This window comes from Nothoprocta perdicaria, unplaced genomic scaffold, assembly GCF_003342845.1.
Source record: "Nothoprocta perdicaria isolate Ctin4 unplaced genomic scaffold, notPer1 scaffold_72, whole genome shotgun sequence".
Classification (NCBI taxonomy): Eukaryota; Metazoa; Chordata; class Aves; order Tinamiformes; family Tinamidae; genus Nothoprocta; species Nothoprocta perdicaria.
In genome coordinates, this window is record NW_020455999.1 from 2,343,288 (window position 1) to 2,360,958 (window position 17,671).

The 17,671-nt window shown below is 42.4% G+C and overlaps 2 protein-coding genes across 2 annotated transcripts in view; one reads left to right on the forward strand and one right to left on the reverse strand.

Moving 5' to 3' along the window:
• The window catches only part of WRAP73 (WD repeat containing, antisense to TP73), a 12,707-nt gene extending 162 nt beyond the window's left edge, over positions 1-12,545 (forward strand). The window contains exons 2-12 of the mRNA XM_026051125.1: positions 460-612; positions 1,168-1,284; positions 5,942-6,014; positions 7,689-7,792; positions 8,058-8,144; positions 8,437-8,571; positions 8,667-8,744; positions 9,245-9,347; positions 10,149-10,274; positions 11,032-11,223; positions 12,162-12,545. Coding sequence (XP_025906910.1) covers positions 460-612; positions 1,168-1,284; positions 5,942-6,014; positions 7,689-7,792; positions 8,058-8,144; positions 8,437-8,571; positions 8,667-8,744; positions 9,245-9,347; positions 10,149-10,274; positions 11,032-11,223; positions 12,162-12,271 — 1,278 coding nt within the window. The 3' untranslated portion in view covers positions 12,272-12,545. The remainder of the gene's footprint in view (positions 1-459; positions 613-1,167; positions 1,285-5,941; positions 6,015-7,688; positions 7,793-8,057; positions 8,145-8,436; positions 8,572-8,666; positions 8,745-9,244; positions 9,348-10,148; positions 10,275-11,031; positions 11,224-12,161) is intronic.
• A 1,066-nt stretch (positions 12,546-13,611) lies between these two features.
• Positions 13,612-17,671, reverse strand: part of TPRG1L (tumor protein p63 regulated 1 like) — a 6,671-nt gene continuing 2,611 nt past the window's right edge. The window contains exons 2-6 of the mRNA XM_026051107.1: positions 17,601-17,669; positions 17,436-17,527; positions 15,858-16,034; positions 15,093-15,246; positions 13,612-14,835 (exon numbers count right to left, since the gene is read on the reverse strand). Coding sequence (XP_025906892.1) covers positions 14,641-14,835; positions 15,093-15,246; positions 15,858-16,034; positions 17,436-17,527; positions 17,601-17,669 — 687 coding nt within the window. The 3' untranslated portion in view covers positions 13,612-14,640. The remainder of the gene's footprint in view (positions 14,836-15,092; positions 15,247-15,857; positions 16,035-17,435; positions 17,528-17,600; positions 17,670-17,671) is intronic.

A 17,671-nucleotide genomic window follows, 5' to 3' on the forward strand; every position in this document is an offset into this window, starting at 1 on the left:
GGGGCGGGCTGCGCAGGGCGCCGCGGTCGGCACCGCCTCGGGCCCCGCCGCAGCCGCCGCCCTCCCGCGGGGGACGGGAACTGACAGGCTCGCGGGTCGGCCTCCGTTCAGCCCCGAACCGGCAGGACCGGCGGCCTCGGCCGTTCCGAGCCGCCCGCTCCGTGCGCGGGGATCGGGCTCCGCGCGGAGCCGAGGGCCGCGCGCCCTGGCCGGGCTGCCCGTGCCCTGACAGCCTCGCTGCCCGCGCAGGGTGGCCGCGCTCGCGGGGACCTTTCGTCAGAATGAGCCGTGGTAATTGAGACCGAAGAGTGCGCAGCTCGTGTCGAGTCTTTCTAAAAGCCCTGATCGCTTTTGAAAGACCTCAGCACTACAGCAGCTCGCCCCGATGCAGTCGAGGGCACGGCTCTCTTGACTCCAGCRTTGATGCACCAACGCCGCTTTGTTTTCGCTTTTGGCCAGGCGTCGTGTGTGCAGTACCGCCTGGTCATCCGAGACGTGGACACCCTGCAGATCCTTCAGCTCTACACTTGCCTGGATCAGATCCAGTATATAGAATGGTCGTCCGATTCTCTGTTTGTGCTCTGTGCCATGTACAAGAGAGGGATTGTTCAGGTAAGGACAAGCAGGTAGAAACTACTCGCCCTCGTGGGACTCGCGTGTGGTTTGAGAGCTTCTTCATGGCAGCTGCTCCTCCAGGGCTTTTGCTGAAGTAGCTAATGCTTTGAGGATGACCCAGCATGCTGCTAGGCTTGAAACCACGATAAAAATCTTAGTTTGAAAACAAGCAATTAGAATGAAAATATTTAGGAAAGCTATTTAAAACAAAGCTGGAAAGCATCTTAACTTCTTATATCTGCAGGGAATAATGTCATGCAGACTTGCTGAATGGACTAAAAAAAAGGCTTATTTCACGCATGGAGTATTCAGAAATTTGGCACAGAAGAAAATTTATTTTACAATTTGTGTTAATGCACAGAGATGTGTAGCTTACTTTTGTAGTGGGATCCAGCGCCAGTCCTTCATGGCCTCGGGCTTCCAGAGGTTTCCTCACCTCTCTAGGATGCGGTGCAGGAGCTTCCTCTTCTCAGCCGTGCGGTGTGCTTGTAAGCAGAGGTCTCAGTGATCTCTTCGTTTAATGCAGCCTATCTGGTTTSTGCTCTTGCCTAGGTCTGGTCCTTGGAGCAGCCAGACTGGCACTGCAAGATTGACGAGGGGTCGGTGGGATTGGTGGCGTCGTGCTGGAGTCCGGATGGTCGTCACATTCTCAATACAACTGAGTTTCATGTAAGTGTGAAGTAATGATTACTCTTGACAGTATCAGATGTTACGGTCTGCCCTTTGCCTCCTAAAATAACTTAAAGCTCTTAAAGCTGTAGTGATGGTAAAGACACCGATGAAGTTTCCCGAAGTCCACACATGTAGTCTAGCATAATTTCAATTTAGACATTATTTTATCAATGTTTTGTCAATGTTCTCTTGCTTTTGAAAAGGTAGTCAAGAGACACTTAGCTTTAAAGTGAATAACTTTTTTTTTTTGTTTTGTTTTGTTTTTTTTTGAGAAAGATTTAGGCATAATTGACATTCATTAAAGTAGTTTTGGTAAACAAATGCGTTGGTAGCTCCAGGAAAGAAAAAACCTGTAAGAAGGCTTACTGAATTAAAATGCATAATATTAGGCTTATTGACCTGTCCAGGTGCTGAGAAGACTTTCAGAAGGGCTTAATTTCACGCACGGTAATAGGACTGATATTGATAGAACTACTTGCAAAATTGGGGTAAAACACATGTAAATGGCTACTGGTTAAGATCCATATTCTAGAATCCAGATCAGAGTTTAATGTGTACAGTGGATACTATGGCCATTGCTGGAAGACATGTGGAAGTCTGAATCTTCAGTTTTGTAGTCTTTGGGTTATAACTGATGCTCTTCATCACCATGAGGAAGAGTTCAAAGATATATAAGAAAATATAAGAAATCTTTATCTAGTCTGCCTAAAACTGTAGAGGATTTCAGATGCCAGGTTGTTGCACTACAACCCTTGCTAATGCTGAACTTGAATGTTAAGCTTCAAAATTTTCCGTTTTTATATGCAGACTGTGGTTGGTACTGTAAATGCCTAGGCACTCAAGGGAGTCTGTGAGGAAAATTGCCTAGTGCTGGAGCTTATTTTGTGGTGCAAGTATAGTGGAATTGTCTGATGGAGTTACCTGGCAAGGATAGTTAATGCTGCCAAAGACTTTTTAACATTGGCTAGGATACAGTTTTTCAAGTATTYTTACAAGTAAAATGAGGCTGGTGTTGAACCCGAGGTCAGTAAAGGTATGTTTGCTAGCGAGGCAGAAATATTGAGGAGCCTAAACTGAAGGCTGATGCCATGTGCTGTGAGTGAGTTTCTTACAGCACGTGCATGTGGGGGTGGACTGGGGAGTATTTATTACCTCCCAACAGAACTTGCTTTGACCTTAGAGGATTTCATTAAGCCTTTGCCAAGTTGGCATCTGTGTCAGGATAAGTTTTCTTTCCAGCTGTAAACAGGTTGCTAAATTAGCCAGTGTCAGACAGCTGCCTGGGTTATGCCGTTGTCTGAGTTGTTTACTCTCTGGTATGTTAAATCCATAGTCTGGTGGGACAGACGTGAGCAGTGCTTGAGACAGAAACTGTCAGGATACTCAATATTGGTCTATTACGCACATTATCAAGTTTAGGATTTGCTTGGAGGGTTTAAAGGCTACATGTCACCAATTCAGTTTGCCTTTGGTAGACTGACACTTTCAAAAAGTGCTAACTAATTGCTCATACTTGTAATTCTTAAGTTCAACATGTGAGCTCCACTGTAGGCTCACAAATGTTTCTCACTGCTCCTAGAAACTTTTAAAAGGATATGGTTATACTACTGTATTTCTAGCAATCTGTACTTGTAACTGCCACATTAAGTTTTATTTTATCGTCTGCTAGCTTGAGTCAAGTTGTTTTTTGTGGTCAACTTTATAGTGTTTTTTTTCTTGTGACTGGTGTGTAGTTTCTAACTCCAGGTGTGTGTGTGAGAGAGAGAACTGATGTTGTCAAAATGCATTTTGACCTCAGTTATCTTTTTAGCAGCAGCAATGCTCTGTGTGCATTCAAATATCAATCCAAGTCTGCAAATGTGAATATCTCTATTGCAAATGAGTCTGTAATAATGTATACATGTAAGCATGTATRAAATATGGGGAAAGTAAAAGGAACTTCTAGTTCCTCTACACATAACTGATGTTTGCTGATAAATGATTTGAAAATATTAATGTTGTTCTTGTAATTCTTGTAATATTTGTTTTAGGAGATGTATTTATAAACTRTCTACACTGTATTTTCTCTAGCTCTGCTTTGGAAATTGAAGCCTTAATGAGCTGCTTTTGATTAGAGCAGCATTTAAAAAAAATGAAAAAAGTGTTCCTGTGTATATTGGAGTTAATCCCTAGTAACTCTAAATGGCTACATTGGTAGAAAAATACTTTCTGTCGAGGAATGCGCTCTGAATRATCTTCCAAAATCCGGTGCTGACAGACACTGCTATGTAAGGAGGCCCTGTGACCCAGTCAAGTCTGGGACAAAAGTTGACGGTCATTTGAGATGAAGGTTGTTTAAAAGTGTGTTTTCATTTGGTGAAAATCACCAGTCTTACACCTGCCTRTAGCTGTCAAAATCGGGATGTAGTCCTGAACCCAGCATGGGAGACTGTTTATCACGTTACCATCTAAATACTTTTTATTTCTCAGCTGTTTTTAGGCTATTTTAAAAATGCTTCCGTTTTTGGTTTGTCTTTCCACTGCAAAACAACAGCTGAAAACTTTTCAGACATCATTATCGTTTGGGCCTCTCTCAAGAGACAACTTCACCCAGTCATCTACACTGAAGAGAAAGTATCTCTTATAAAATGACCAGCAAAATATCTGACTTAATTGACTGCAGCCATTTCTCTTACTTTAAAAGCAAGTGGTCCTTCCTCACAAACACTCTGAGAAAAACAAGCAATACAATTTCTTAAAATCTTTACAGTGATTTACTTTTCTCTCATTTTCCATGCATTTTATATTTCTTTGTCTCGGTTTCTGTTGGCAGCAAAAGAATCCTTATCTAATTTACATTGTAAGGCCAAGTAGAAGCATAACTGTAAAACAGAATGTCTTTGCCAGGAAAAGATATGGCCCAAACTTCAGTATTCAAAGCTTGCAGTTGCTAAGCTTTTATTAAGTGGCTGTAGAAYGTATCCTGTGCGTTGCGTGTTGTGCTCTAGGGAGGAACAGCAGCAAGTACATTTAACACTGCAGTTAATAGGAGCAAGCAGCATGTCACTGCTGCAGCTGTTGGAGAAGAATGCGAGCAGGCATTGTGCTGGTATTTTTAAAGTAAATATTGCATGAGAAGCAGACTAACAATGCTGTGTATTTATATGTCCGGAAATGAGCACTTGGAGTGATAAAGCTTGATTAATGTCGCTCTTTCAGTGGATCCCTCCAGAGCCTGTTTAAAATGTCTAGCAGTGATTTCATACCSCTTAAATAAAGGAAGGGAACAAAAACTCGTATTAAAAAAAAGAGGAAAGCAAACTTGCCACGTTCTGTTAGTGAGCAGTCTGTRAAGTTCCCAGATTAGGAGGAAATATGTAGGATGCTACACTGGTATATACGGGTACGGTACGGGTTGGGTTGGGTAGGTACGGAAGAGCAAATTGTGTGTTGAGYACAACCCAAAGCAAGTGCCGTAGAAACTTCTTCCCAACACTGCTGCTGATGAGTTTGCACTTTGTGCAGGAGACACATGTCCTCTTCCACAGTTGTTGTTTGCTGATGCCATGTGAGGCGGTGCTGGAGTTCTGCTTGTGTGTTAAATCACAACTAGCATTCTTGTTCAGTAGTTTGGGAAAAGGTAGTTTTGTAATCATGGTTCTTTATTGAAAGAACAGTCTTACCTGTCTCTCATAGAGTCTCTTCTGTTTTGGTTCAATAAAGCGTAGGAAATGCTAGAAAAAAATGTGGAAACTGGAAACAATCCTCGCAAATGGATATAAATGCAAAGGTTCACATGACATGTCGATTAATACACATGTGTCTCATGGCTGCTGTTGCTAAGGGAGAGTAAGTATTTGTTTTTAATCGAATAATCTGCAGATGGCAACCCAGAGCTTCCAGAATGCAGGCTGTGACCTTGAAGAGCTGTGGAGAGGTTTGTTTTGCAGCTGACTATCTTTGCAGTTTTCATGTTGTATGGATGCATGAGCCTCCCTAAATATCCCAAACATGATACTGAGTGCAGTGCTTTGCACACTGCATTTTGGTGCTTTTCTTGTTCTTCTGGTAATTATATAATGTGACAACCACCTGCAGGTGTGGAGGTGAGGAGGGAAGAGAAATGCAAATTGGCTGTTAAGACACTTGAAAGTGAAATGCACCAACTAAGTTTTCATACGTACTAGTCTTGTCCCAAGGGATATGATGTTCTTAAATTGCTGCAACTTCAAATCTATTCGTAAGTGCATGAAAATTCTGCTCTCTTAGCCCAACAAAATGTGTTTGCTCATCGGAACATGTGTATTGTACTTTGGTCCATTGTTTAGCTGGATTTCTGCTATTATCAGTAACTTTAAATTAACAAAGGGTTGTTGTCCATATTGGTTTTCTTCATCTCACATGTCCCTAGCGTGTGTGATGTGCCTGTGATTAATTTGGAGTAAGTAGCATCACTGTCTGAAGGGAAAATGTATGATTATTCCTAAAAGATTGTTGTTATTTTATTTATTTTGGGACCCAATTAGTGCTGTATAGAATAGCTACAAGACTTAATTAAAGCACAGAACACACTGTTCTACTTTTCATTGTTGAATTAGCTTGTTTGGATTTTTATTTACTACTTTTTGTAGATTAAAAAAGATGAGATGCTTCCTTGTCTTTCTCTTTGCAACAGCTGCGGATAACTGTGTGGTCCTTGTGTACAAAATCTGTATCTTATATCAAGTATCCCAAAGCTTGTCAGCAGGGTAAGTATCCCAAGTCTAACAAGGAATGGGGTATTTAACATGGCAAAAAAAAAGAGAAAAAGGAAAATGAAATTTATGTCTAGCGAAGAAGCGCTTGTCCCTGAGCAGAGTGTGTTCTTGCACCTCGCAGCTGGGGTTAGCTCGGCCCGCGGGCTGCGCTCGGGACAGGGCCACGCGGCGCTGGCCTCTGCGCTTGTTGCTCCCTCCGGGCCTCGAGGGYGATCACATGGGTCTGACAGACCTGCTCTGCACACGTCAGGTAAAAGAATGTTCTTGCAAAGCAAATTGCCAAGTTTTGTGGTACTCAGCTGGATTTTAGGTAGTGAGAACAGCTGGAGAATACATTAYGTCAAGGCAAACCCTATAAAGGAGAAATGTTTTCCTCCCCTTACACTCATTCACGTGGATCGGGTGGATTGTTGAAGTGGTKGGAATGGAGATCTCTGAGAAATTTTGGCAGGAGGAGGCAGAGGCCAAAAGATTCTTTGGAGATTCAAAGAGRTAAGAAATTACGGGAGCTTGCAGTGAGACTCGGGATGGGTTGTCCTGGGTTTGCTGATGGTTTTTCTCTAACAACCACTGGAATGACACTGTGGGAAATGGTTTAGTTAGATGCTGACTGGAGGTCAGTCTTTTGCATAAAGTGCTGCATACATTTTCTGCTTAAGACTTTAGTTATTTCCTTGGGGTAGGRACTTCTGTTGCGTTCTCCTCTCTAGGGTGATTTAGACATTAAATGGACAATTGTAGCACTTGGAAGCTAAGCTGGATAGGTTAGTGAGGAAAAACAAGGATCCACAGTGGCTTTTGTCATTATTGTGCATATTAAAAGGTTTGAAAGAGAAGCTCATGTCTAAACTGATAATCCCATAACTGTAACTAGCACCTACTTGCCTGAGTTCATGCATAATTATATATTATGTATCAAAGCTAATCACGTACTGCATGTACAATAAGAATGAATAGGGTCCAATACCTGGAAGCTGATGGAATGTCAGTGCTTGTGTAGCTAATTCCTGCTGTTAGATAAAAACTGTGTAGTAAGTGTGGATTTTATAAAGTGATTGATTGTCAGTAATCAAGCAGGTGACTTTACAGAAGCGTGCTGAAGTTCTGCAGTAGTTGTGGAGCTGCAGCCTGGAGAAGACAAGATTGAGAGGGAATCTCATCAATTTGTACAAATACCTGAGGGGAGGATGTAGGTAGGAAGGGGCCAAACTCTTCTCAGTGGTGGCCAGTGACAGAAGAAGGAGTAATGGGTGCTAATTAAAACCCAGGCAGTTCCAGCTCCATGTGAGGAAAAGCTGCACTGTGAGGGTGCCTGAGCCCTTGCCCAGGGAGGCTGGGGAGGCTCCTGCTCTGCAGATCTCCCAAACCTGCCTGGATGTGACCAGGTGCCCCATGCTCTGGGTGTCCGTGCTGCAGCAGGGCTTGGACGAGATGATTCCTAGAGGTCCCTTCCAACCTCAACCATTCTGGGGTTCTATAGAAACAGTATGCTCAAAGCTTAAGAATTGCCAGGAGAGCAAAGAAAATAGATTTTTTTTAAAAAGTGTTAGTCTGCGATCAAATCTTCTGTGAAGCTAATGCTTCCTTTCCTTTTCCTCCCTCTTTGAGTTAGTTACATCTTCTTGATAATTATTATTTTTTACCAACTTTCTATCTCATTGCCAGGCATAGCTTTCACTAAGGATGGCCGCTACATGGCTTTAGCAGAAAGACGTGACTGCAAAGACTTCATCAGCCTCTTTGTGTGCAGTGACTGGCAGCTCTTGAGGGTGAGAAATGTCCTTCTTTTCCAGTGTTTTTGCATGCTCCTTTAAGTACCTAAAATAACTTTTTTTCTGGAAAGGGAAACCAAAGTTGTAGTGGATGTAGTGTATTATTATTTTAAAAATCTGTTTCTCTGTTAGTATAAAAACTTCTCTTGCCTTTGTAATGGGAATTAAAGGGATAAAATTGGGGTTTTGGTTTCAAGTTATCTGCAACAGTATTTCTTAGTATAATGTTGTGAATGATTTTGTCTTTTCCTTTTGGGGGCAGCATTTTGACACTGAAACTCAGGATCTCTTTGGGATTGAATGGGCTCCTAATGGCTGTGTCCTGGCCGTGTGGGATACCTGTCTGGAGGTATGAGAAAAAGCAGATTATGTCCTTAGAGTTCAAGCTGTTTTTTTATAGCTGCTGTATGTAAAGCAGTAGCTGAAGAAACATGATCAAAACAGATAGCATGGGGAGTGGGGGTAATCTGGTGCCTGCCAGAAAAAAACAAGCCTCTTGTCTCACATCACAGATGGAAACCATGGTTTCTGTATTTAACTTGCTGCATTTCAAGGTGGGAGGGTTTGGCAGAGCTGCTCTTGCCTCTCTGTGGCTTTTAATGATACTGTTAGTCTTGAGAATTAACCAATTTATATTTCAGTATAAAATACTGCTGTACTCCCTTGATGGCAGACTCCTGTCCACATACCGGGCTTACGAATGGTCACTGGGCATAAAATCAATTGCCTGGAGTCCCAGCAGTCAATTTTTGGCAATTGGCAGCTATGATGAAAAGGTAAGAAAAAGAAAAGAGAAAATAAACTTATGGCAAAGTTTTGCAAATGACAGAGCAAATAACTGTTCTCTCCTGCAACACTTGCTTTGAATTAGGTGCGTATCTTGAACCATGTGACTTGGAAGAAGATCACAGAGTTTGAGCATCCAGCAATCGTTACTAATCCAAAGACTGTAAGTACAGGTCCAAAGTCCACTGAATTGTTAGCAACGCTTTGTTAGTGCTGCTATTTGAAAGATGCTAATAAATCCATTTCCTTTTGGAAACTCTTCTTTATTTTTCTGCTAATCTGCAGATAGTGCTTGAGGAGATGCATGAAAATTTGTGAATACAAGAAAAATAGAGAAATCTTTTCAAGTTCAGAGCAGTGTGCACGTTCAATCGTGCTGCCCTATTTAACTTTGAGGAATGAGGCATATTCTGCTGTACTCTTGACGGACTTTAATTTATCACAGAAGTGTGGGGTTTTTTTATTTCTGATCATGGTTTCAAACTACAAATGATTCCCTGAAAATGCCAGATTTAGTATTCACCTGTTGAACCCCTTTCCCTTTTTGAAATGGGGGATGCCGAATTCTAATATACTTGAAAATGAATTAGTGGGATGGGGATGACCTGATAATCTCCCATTCTATTAAGCCCTTTGGCAGAGCTCTTGCTTGTTTCTTTGTAGATTGTGTATAAAGAAGTGGAGAAATCCCCATCCGTTGAAACAGAGAGACTTTCTTTCCCTCCAAGAGCATTGACTAGTTCTCTCTTCAGCACACCGAGTAAATGTAAGCCAAGGTTTACTAAAATGAGACACTTGAGTCCACTTAAGAGTGGAGGGTATCTGTAAATTAGCATTACAGGCCAGCTCTGTCTTTTAATATTGGAATAGATCCTCTGGATGCTCTGCTCAAGTCTTCTGAAATATTTCCAAGGGCAGTAAGGGCCCTAATAGATAGGGTGTTGTTTTTAGGGTGTTTTGGAGGTAGATTAAAAAGTAGGGAGATACTGTAGAAGAGAACTGTCATTGCTTGGATAGAGGAGAAATAGCGTGTTGGGGTTTCTTGCAAAATTGCTTTAATATTGTGTGATTTTTTTTCTCCTCGTTTGCCCAATTTGACAATATTTTCATGCCTTAAAGGTATTTTTGACTATTGCTGATAATTGTAGTACATCTTACTTTAGCAGTTGGTAAAGTAGGAGGTTGAATGAGAAAGCAGAGCAAGAAGAAAGGAATCTGTCAAAGTGATTTGTCTGAAAGGCCGTATTCCTAGCAGTGCTTCAAACTCATTTCAGACAATAGACTCATAGTGAAGAGGGCATAGAAAATGTATGATTAATACGTGTAATATGGTGAAAATCTGACTACTTTTTATAGTTTAATCTCACTTGCCTGGATTTTCAGGCTCCTTTTATGTGTAAGCTGACTATATAAAGATGCAAAGCCTTAAAGCAATTGAGGTTTTCTTTGTCATCTTTTGCAAAAGAGTAAAATTTCTGCCCTATCATTTCAGAGATACAACTTTTAACGTGTAAACATTTTGTCCATCCAGGCCTCCTTGCTAAAGTACTTTTATTTCAAATTACAGATGATATTTCTGAGGTGCCAGTTTCTTTACAGTGTGTCAAACCAGTTGCGGACAAGGCAAATCCCAAAATCGGGATCGGAATGCTGGCATTCAGTCCAGATAACTGCTTCTTGGCAACCAAAAATGGTAAGTTCCTAATGCACCCTTATTAAAGGAGAAATCTATTTGTTATGTAAATGATATTATTTTCATACAATAAACAAGGACAATTAAGTTATTTTGCGCTATGGGAAGACTCATCGCCCTATTCAATGTTGACTCATTATTTTGTGAACACTTTTTAGCTCCAGAGGAATTCTGCCTTTGTCCTCTAGCATCATAATACATTACGCGCCGTGACCTGCTTATTGTTGTTAACATGTTGCCATGTTAACTCATAGTCTTGGCTTTCTGTTTAATGTTTGCTTTAATTTCCTCAGTACTGGTGCATATTTATGTATAGATAAATATGAAATACCACTCTATTCCTTTACAGCAGCTATCTCCTTAAAAGGCAATTCCTCAAAGCATGTAGTAGTGGGGTTTTAATTAGCAGAAATAATAAAGCTATAGAATTAACATTTAATTTTGCCTCTTGATAGAGCTGAAGGCTGTTCACTTCAGGATGCAAAACTTGTGGTTCAAAGATTAAAAACCTACAAACAGCATCATAATTGTGAATAGTCCTAGAAAAGTGAAGGACTGGAGGATGGCTCTGTTTCCTTTCTGCAGTTTCCACAAAACAAAATTTAAGATGTTTCAGCAGAAACTGCAGTGATATCGAGCCTCTCTTGTACCTCATTGGTTTGTGTATTGCTAGACCTTGTTTAATGACTATTTCTTAAAATATGCATGTTTGCTTTTCCTTTGACATTTCTGTGGCTGTTCTTTCCTCTTCTGATAGATAATATTCCTAATGCTGTCTGGATCTGGGACATTCAAAAGCTGAAGCTGTCTGTAGTCTTGGAGCAGTTGGGTGCCATTCAGTCTTTCCAGTGGGACCCGCGACAGCCTCGCCTTGCTGTGTGTACAGGAAACAGCAAAGTCTACCTCTGGTCGCCCGCTGGCTGCGTGTCAGTGCAGGTTCCAATGGAAGGTAAGGCTGCCTGCAACCACCTCCCCAAATCAGCTTGGGCTTTCTATTCACAGAATATTTTCCTTGCTTATAGATTGGCCAAAATGTTGCTGTATAAAGGTTCAGAAGTGGCCTTGGAGCTTCATAAAAACAAGTATTTCTGTCTGTAGAAAAGGCATTCACAGCGATACATAGTAAACATGGGAAAACATATCAAGAACAGAGAACATAGGTTAAAAGAGTTTATTGTTCCCTTAATCACATGATATGCTGAAGTATTTTTCAAAACTTGTTTATTTATATAGAAACAATAGCTGTCTGGGATGGCGGGTGTTGGAATAAAGCCTATTAAATGCCCAGAAGGATTTGGGGTATTCTGAAAACAAACTGTAACAAAGCAGCAGTCAGGGAGGTGGGAGGAGGAATGAACATGTTCAGTCTAATGTGTAAAGATAGGCCTAAGAACATATGGGGTCTGGACTGTGACTCATGCGTGAAGGAAAGTTTTGTGTCTTGCAGTGAGTCATTTAGGACATCAGCTAGACCACAAAAACATTTTTTTTCATTTCTGGCAGAAAAGAAATGGGTTTCAAGTTTCTTTTCCTTTACAGCTAGCACCCAGATTGTYAGGTTATACAACTCAGCACCACTGGCCAGTCCTGTCACATTTGTTTGCTCTACAATGACGTGGCCACAAGCTCCATTGTGATTGTATATGGAGCACAAAACGACCATAGAGTTTTACTACATGAAAGGGGAAAGGAGTGAGCGCTGCAGCTGCCCATGTGCACTGAAATAGTGGAGAGCAGATTGGATCTAGTACAGGAGGACAAAAATCAACCTCCCCAGGAGGCAGAGCAAGCACATTTTCCAATCTGTGTGACTTACCTAAGCAAAGATAGCCAGCCATYCTACTCCAGCTGTCACCTTCTTGCTGACAAACTGTTCTGTTCCTACAGGTGACTTTCAGATCCTTTCTGTTTGCTGGCATTCTAGTGGAGATTCCCTGGCACTTCTCAGTAAGGATAACTTTTGTGTATGTTACTTAGAAAGAGAAGAGGCAAAATAATCAATTTTTGAAATGTTGGTAAGTTTGAGGGAAAGTGACAAAAGGTCAAGCCCTACTGTCCAGTCTGAAGCTGCTTGGTACTAATTATTTATTTGAAGGAACATAAACTCTGCTGTGTGAACTACTGTCATTGTGTTTGAATGAAGTGATGTTACAACCTAACACAGAGAACAAAGCCTGGATTTTAAGGAAACTTCAGTATTAATGTAGTTCAACTTTCTCTTCAACTTTCTCTACTATGAAACTTATTTTCCAAAATTTTAGCTGTGTATATAATGTATAGACATTATTTAAATTTGATAATTTCCAATAAATATTTTGATAATTATTTACGTTGCATGACTCTGCATTAAGCCTGCATATAAGCCTGCATTTCTCCATTCTAGTTCTGACAGAGAACTGAAGTCTGTTTCACTATCCATCCTGCATACTCATGTCAGTAACATGATTGCTTAGCTATTACGTATCCTGAAATAAAGAAACATATTTTTATGTAGCAGCATACTGTACATATCTACCCCAGCAGGACAATAGATGTTTCTCTCTACCAGAACTAGATCTTGTAGCAGAAGATACATCAAAACACTTTTTCTAGTGAATTCATTACTGCTAAAATGGGTCCTTTGTTCAAGCAGCAAATGAAGTCATTTATAATAACCACTCTTCTTTTCTAGACAAAGATGTTAGTCACTAATAGTTGCAATAAATCTAAAGTAGTCCCGACATTACACTGAATCTATTCAAGGGGGATAGCTGCTTTTTGCATAGAAGCAGCAGCTACTCTTATCTGCTGTCCTTATCTGCTGCTTTAGCATTGGCATGTTGTACAATAAGGAACTGAAGTGGAAGCTTTTAACCCCATTGTGTTTAAGAGAGCAAACAAGTGCATAGTGTCAAATTGGAGTGGACAGTTCAGTAAGGAACAAATGGCTGGACCRTGTCTTATGCCTCTTGTGAATAGCCAGCCACTGAGTTCCTTCAAGGAAGACCCGGTAGTTGGCAACTTATTGCATGCTTTTTTTCCTTTGCTACTTGAGATCTTCAGTCTCCACAAAATGAAGAATAAAGACCAGTATTTAAGTTGGAATTTAATGTTACTATGAGATTAACAGAGGTTAAATAGTTAACTACCTTAGCAAATGCACTGGGGGGCAGACAGTTTGTATTTGTTCAGTCATTAGTTGTACTTCACGTAAGTTTCAGAAACMTCGCTTTTATTTAAGTTCAGGAAAAAAAGTACCACTGCTACACAGAAGAACTTTATTCAGCATTATAGTAGCAGAGAAATGTGGTGGTGGAATGACATGTAGAAGATRCACACAATGGAAAAATCATGTTACAATAACCTCGTGAGTAATTGTGGTTGTAGCATCTCTGTTGCATCTGAAACTGATTCCAATCTCAAGGTCTGGGTAAGGGTAAGTGCAAGATTATGCAAATCAAGATTGATATATAAGGCTTTATCTGTCCTCTTTAGGAAGGTCCTATTCTGCTGCTGTCCCAAACTAGAGTAGATTTAAGAAAATTTGCTAAGAATATAAATCTAAACAAAATAGAGTTCTTTACGTTTATTAAAAAAATCTAGCATAAATATCTCTGAAGGCAAATGTTTGTGAGGTTTTTGGCTATATTGTTTTAAGATGTGTCGTTATTATGTCTGCAACAAGAAACTGTGAGAAACTTGCAAATTATATTCAATTTTGAGAAGAGAAGCCTATTACGAAAAGATAATGAACTTATGTAGCCATTTACTTCAGTTTACAAAGTAATAGTTCAGGTMGGCTGTTTTTGAGATGTGTAACAGTGTGACTTTAACCAAATTTGCCAACTCTGTTTCATTGAAGAATGACTGACAGCTTTAAAAATTCTTGTTATGGAATCAAAATGTTAGGATTACTGTAATATTGAGCCACTAATACCCCCTTGAATAAYACAAAACACTCCCAAACATGCCACATAAACTGAGCTTCTTTACAAGATGCTATTGTAATATGGCATGAGCATGCTACTGGATCTTGAATATTTGTGTGGAGCACGTGTAGCAGATACCAGCCACGCTTAGTTAACAGGGAAGAGCAGAGAGCTAGAAGTGGAAGAGGACACTGTTCACTAGCCTTGCATATGAACCAGTGAGAACTGCAAATTAGATGCAGAATGCAAGAACAGTGCTGCCTTGTGTCCACTTCAGATTAATCTGACATGCACTCTAGCAATCTTCATAAGTATACGATTATTATGAGAAGTGATAGGTCTGCAATCAACTGATTTTTTTTTTCCCATATCTTCATCTTGATTATTGAGTATTCTGCCACACTGTGCTCTCCCTCCAGGACAGGGCTTTACTTTGAAAACATTAAATGCAACAAATCTTAAAATCCAATTTTGCCTCTTGTCATGGAGTAGCCAAGTTTTGCTTCGTTGTTGATGAAGGACATCAATCCCAGGTAAGTCTCAATCAGAAGCGGCCGCTCCAGCACTAGAACTCCATTAGCTCTTCCTGGCAATGGTGACTCCTTATGAGCCTTCTTCACAGCTTGAATTAGTTGAGTTTTGAAGTTTTCCAGCTGAAAAAAAAATCAYTGTGATGTTATTTTTCTTTTTTTTTTAATCAGGAAAAACTTCATTGGAGCATTAGGAAAACATCTGTGCTGCCCTGCAARGTCAAAATGGGTCAGACAGGGACACTTAGCTTGCAATTCTAAGTTATGTCTTTGATTTAATTGCTTGCATTTGATTACTGTGAGAAGCTACAGCAGAAAGCATTATCCAACCTCAGCAGCTGTTAACAAGCCACCTAGAATAGAGCAGGGGGGTTCCTTACTAGGCAGAGGGACGCAATCTTCTCATCAGCATCTGCCATTGGATGTTCGGTGAACGTGGCGTATGGAACGTTTGTGGACCACGGATTCCAGCGATTCAGGAAGGAGGCACGACTTTCCTTGTCCCATTGAATTCGAATGCCAATGCCTTCTCGCCTGGCAGTGGAGACAGCAGAAGGGGTATGGTAAGACCATTAAGTCTTYGCAGCAAGTTTAATTAAACATACATTGTCTGAACACTACTTAAAAACTGCAAGTTACATTTAGTTTGGTAATAAGTGTTCATCTAGGAAAGTGTTAAGAGTAATTCAACATCTGGAAAGCCTGTTACTGAATTTCAGCCCCTGAAGTATGTGAWGATATTTTCTTACAAGCAGAGTGCAAAAAGGTTAAGCTGCTTAGACATCAGGACGCAGAGCCCCAACAGTGCTGCCTCTGTAATACCCTCTGCTTAAGGATGCCTGTATTTACACACAGCCTTCGAATAAGGTCGGGGTACTGCTGCCACCYACCGCGTTGCACGAGGGTGCGGAACGGCTGAAAGGCCCTGAGCTCCTCCTGGAAGGAAGCCCTGCAGGGACTCGCTTCCCATGTACCCGGTGTGTGTCCCAGCACGACAGGACTTTTCCAATGAAGTTTCAGTAATCGTTCAAAAGTCAACTAGCAACCACTGCCATGAGGAAGAGGTCTCAAACTTGATTAATGGCTAGGCCTGAAGGCTGATGGGTCAGACTAGTTACAGTGACAGTACAATTCTGACAACTTACTTATTCAGAGATTTAGGTGGGAATTCAAACTCCCCTACAGAGATGGTGTCAACTGCATTGAGTGATATTCTTGTCACRTGCTGGCACTGCAGGCTAATGAAGTCATATTTACAGATCAAGAGGGACCAATCTGTGATGAGAACCAGGCGCTCCTTCTCGTTGTTCCAATGGTCGATTCTGGAAGATAACAAGGCTGTGAGCTTGAGCAGTTTTCTCTGTCTAGGACTGTTTGTTACAAAAAATAGTCATCATTTATGTTTTAGTAACGTAAGTAAACTGCTGTTTTATCAACAAGTAATTTTTTTGCTGTAGGCCTGCAGACTGTAAAATGCTTCAGCACAGCAGGGATATGTGTTTCAGTTCCTGCCTCTTGATAACTCAACAASTAGTTTATCGTTGCATGGAAAAGACGAGATGGAGAGGGAATCTGATCAATAAGTACAAATAGCTGAGGGGAGAAGGTAAAGRGGATGGGGTCRAACTCTTCTCAGTGGTGGCCAGTGACAAAACAAGAGGTAATGAGTACAAATTAAAACCCAGGCAGTTCCAGCTCCATGTGAGGAAGAACTTCTGCACTGTGAGGGTGCCTGAGCCCTGGCACAGGCTGCCCATGGGGRCTGGGGAGGCTCCTGCTCTGGAGATCTCCCAAACCTGCCTGGATGCAACTGGGTGCCCCATGCCCTAGGTGCCCCTGCTGGAGCTGGGCTTGGACTAGGTAATCCCTAGAGGAGCCCTTCTCTGGTTTTGCGAATGCTTTAGCTTGACAAAGACAAGTGCCACCAAGGAGAACAAACTGAAGTCTTTGTAACGCTGCATTTTCCATTGCAACCTTTGCTTTGCATCATCCAGTCTGCTATGAGGCTGAATGTGCAATACAACAATAGGAAATAAAGCAACAATAGGAAAATATCAAGGACAGTGGAACAAGTCTGAGATGTTGAGAGCAAGCCCTAAAGCTACCTCATGTTATGAGAGCCCAAGTACTGCAGCTATTCAGTGCTAAATGGAGCAGATGGCAGGTTTCAACAGCTCCTCCAGTAAGTGTTTAATACTGTGCAATTAGCTCGGTAACACTTTAACGAGAGTCTTATTAACCACATTTGCTCATGTTTGGGGGAGCAAGTCCTGTACCAGTAGATGCTTTCTTGGGCCTCAGCGCCCACACTGTCACCCTTCTGGAGGCTGTGCCAGCCCGCGGGCTTGCAGCCCTGCAGCTGCAGCACCATTCGGCTTTGGAGAGGCCCAGGGCAGCTCGTGCTGGCGGGCTTTCAAAGCAGCACCTTCAGGTGGGGCCACAGCCCATCCTCGGGGTGACTGCGCCCGCCGCCTGCCCCACAGCGGGAAGCTTGGGGGCTTTGGGGGTGCCCAGAGACAGGGGGCTGCTCCCTAGGGCCCCAAAGTGGGAAGCTCGGGCGCTCTGGGGGTGCCAGGGCCAGGGGGCTGCTCCCTAGGGCCCCAAAGCGGGAAGCTCGGGGGGCTCTGGGGGTGCCAGGGACAGGGACCTGCTCCCTAGGGCTCCTGCCCCGTCCCCGGCGCTGGGGGGCCCCGCCAGCCCGTGCCCGCCGCGCCGCGACTCACTCGGTGAGCAGCCAGACGCTCTGCACGTCGCCGTCCTGCGTGGGCAGCACCACGACGCGGATGTCGCTCACGGCCTGCTCGATGGTGCCGGGCTGCAGCGGGAGAGCGAGAGCGTTAGCGCGGCGCGCGGGGCCGTGGCGCGGGCCGGGGCGGCGCGGGCCCTACCCGGAACACGAAGTACTCCTTGAGGCGGCCGCCGCGCGTGGCCGTGCGCACGCGGAGCGGCCGCAGCGTCT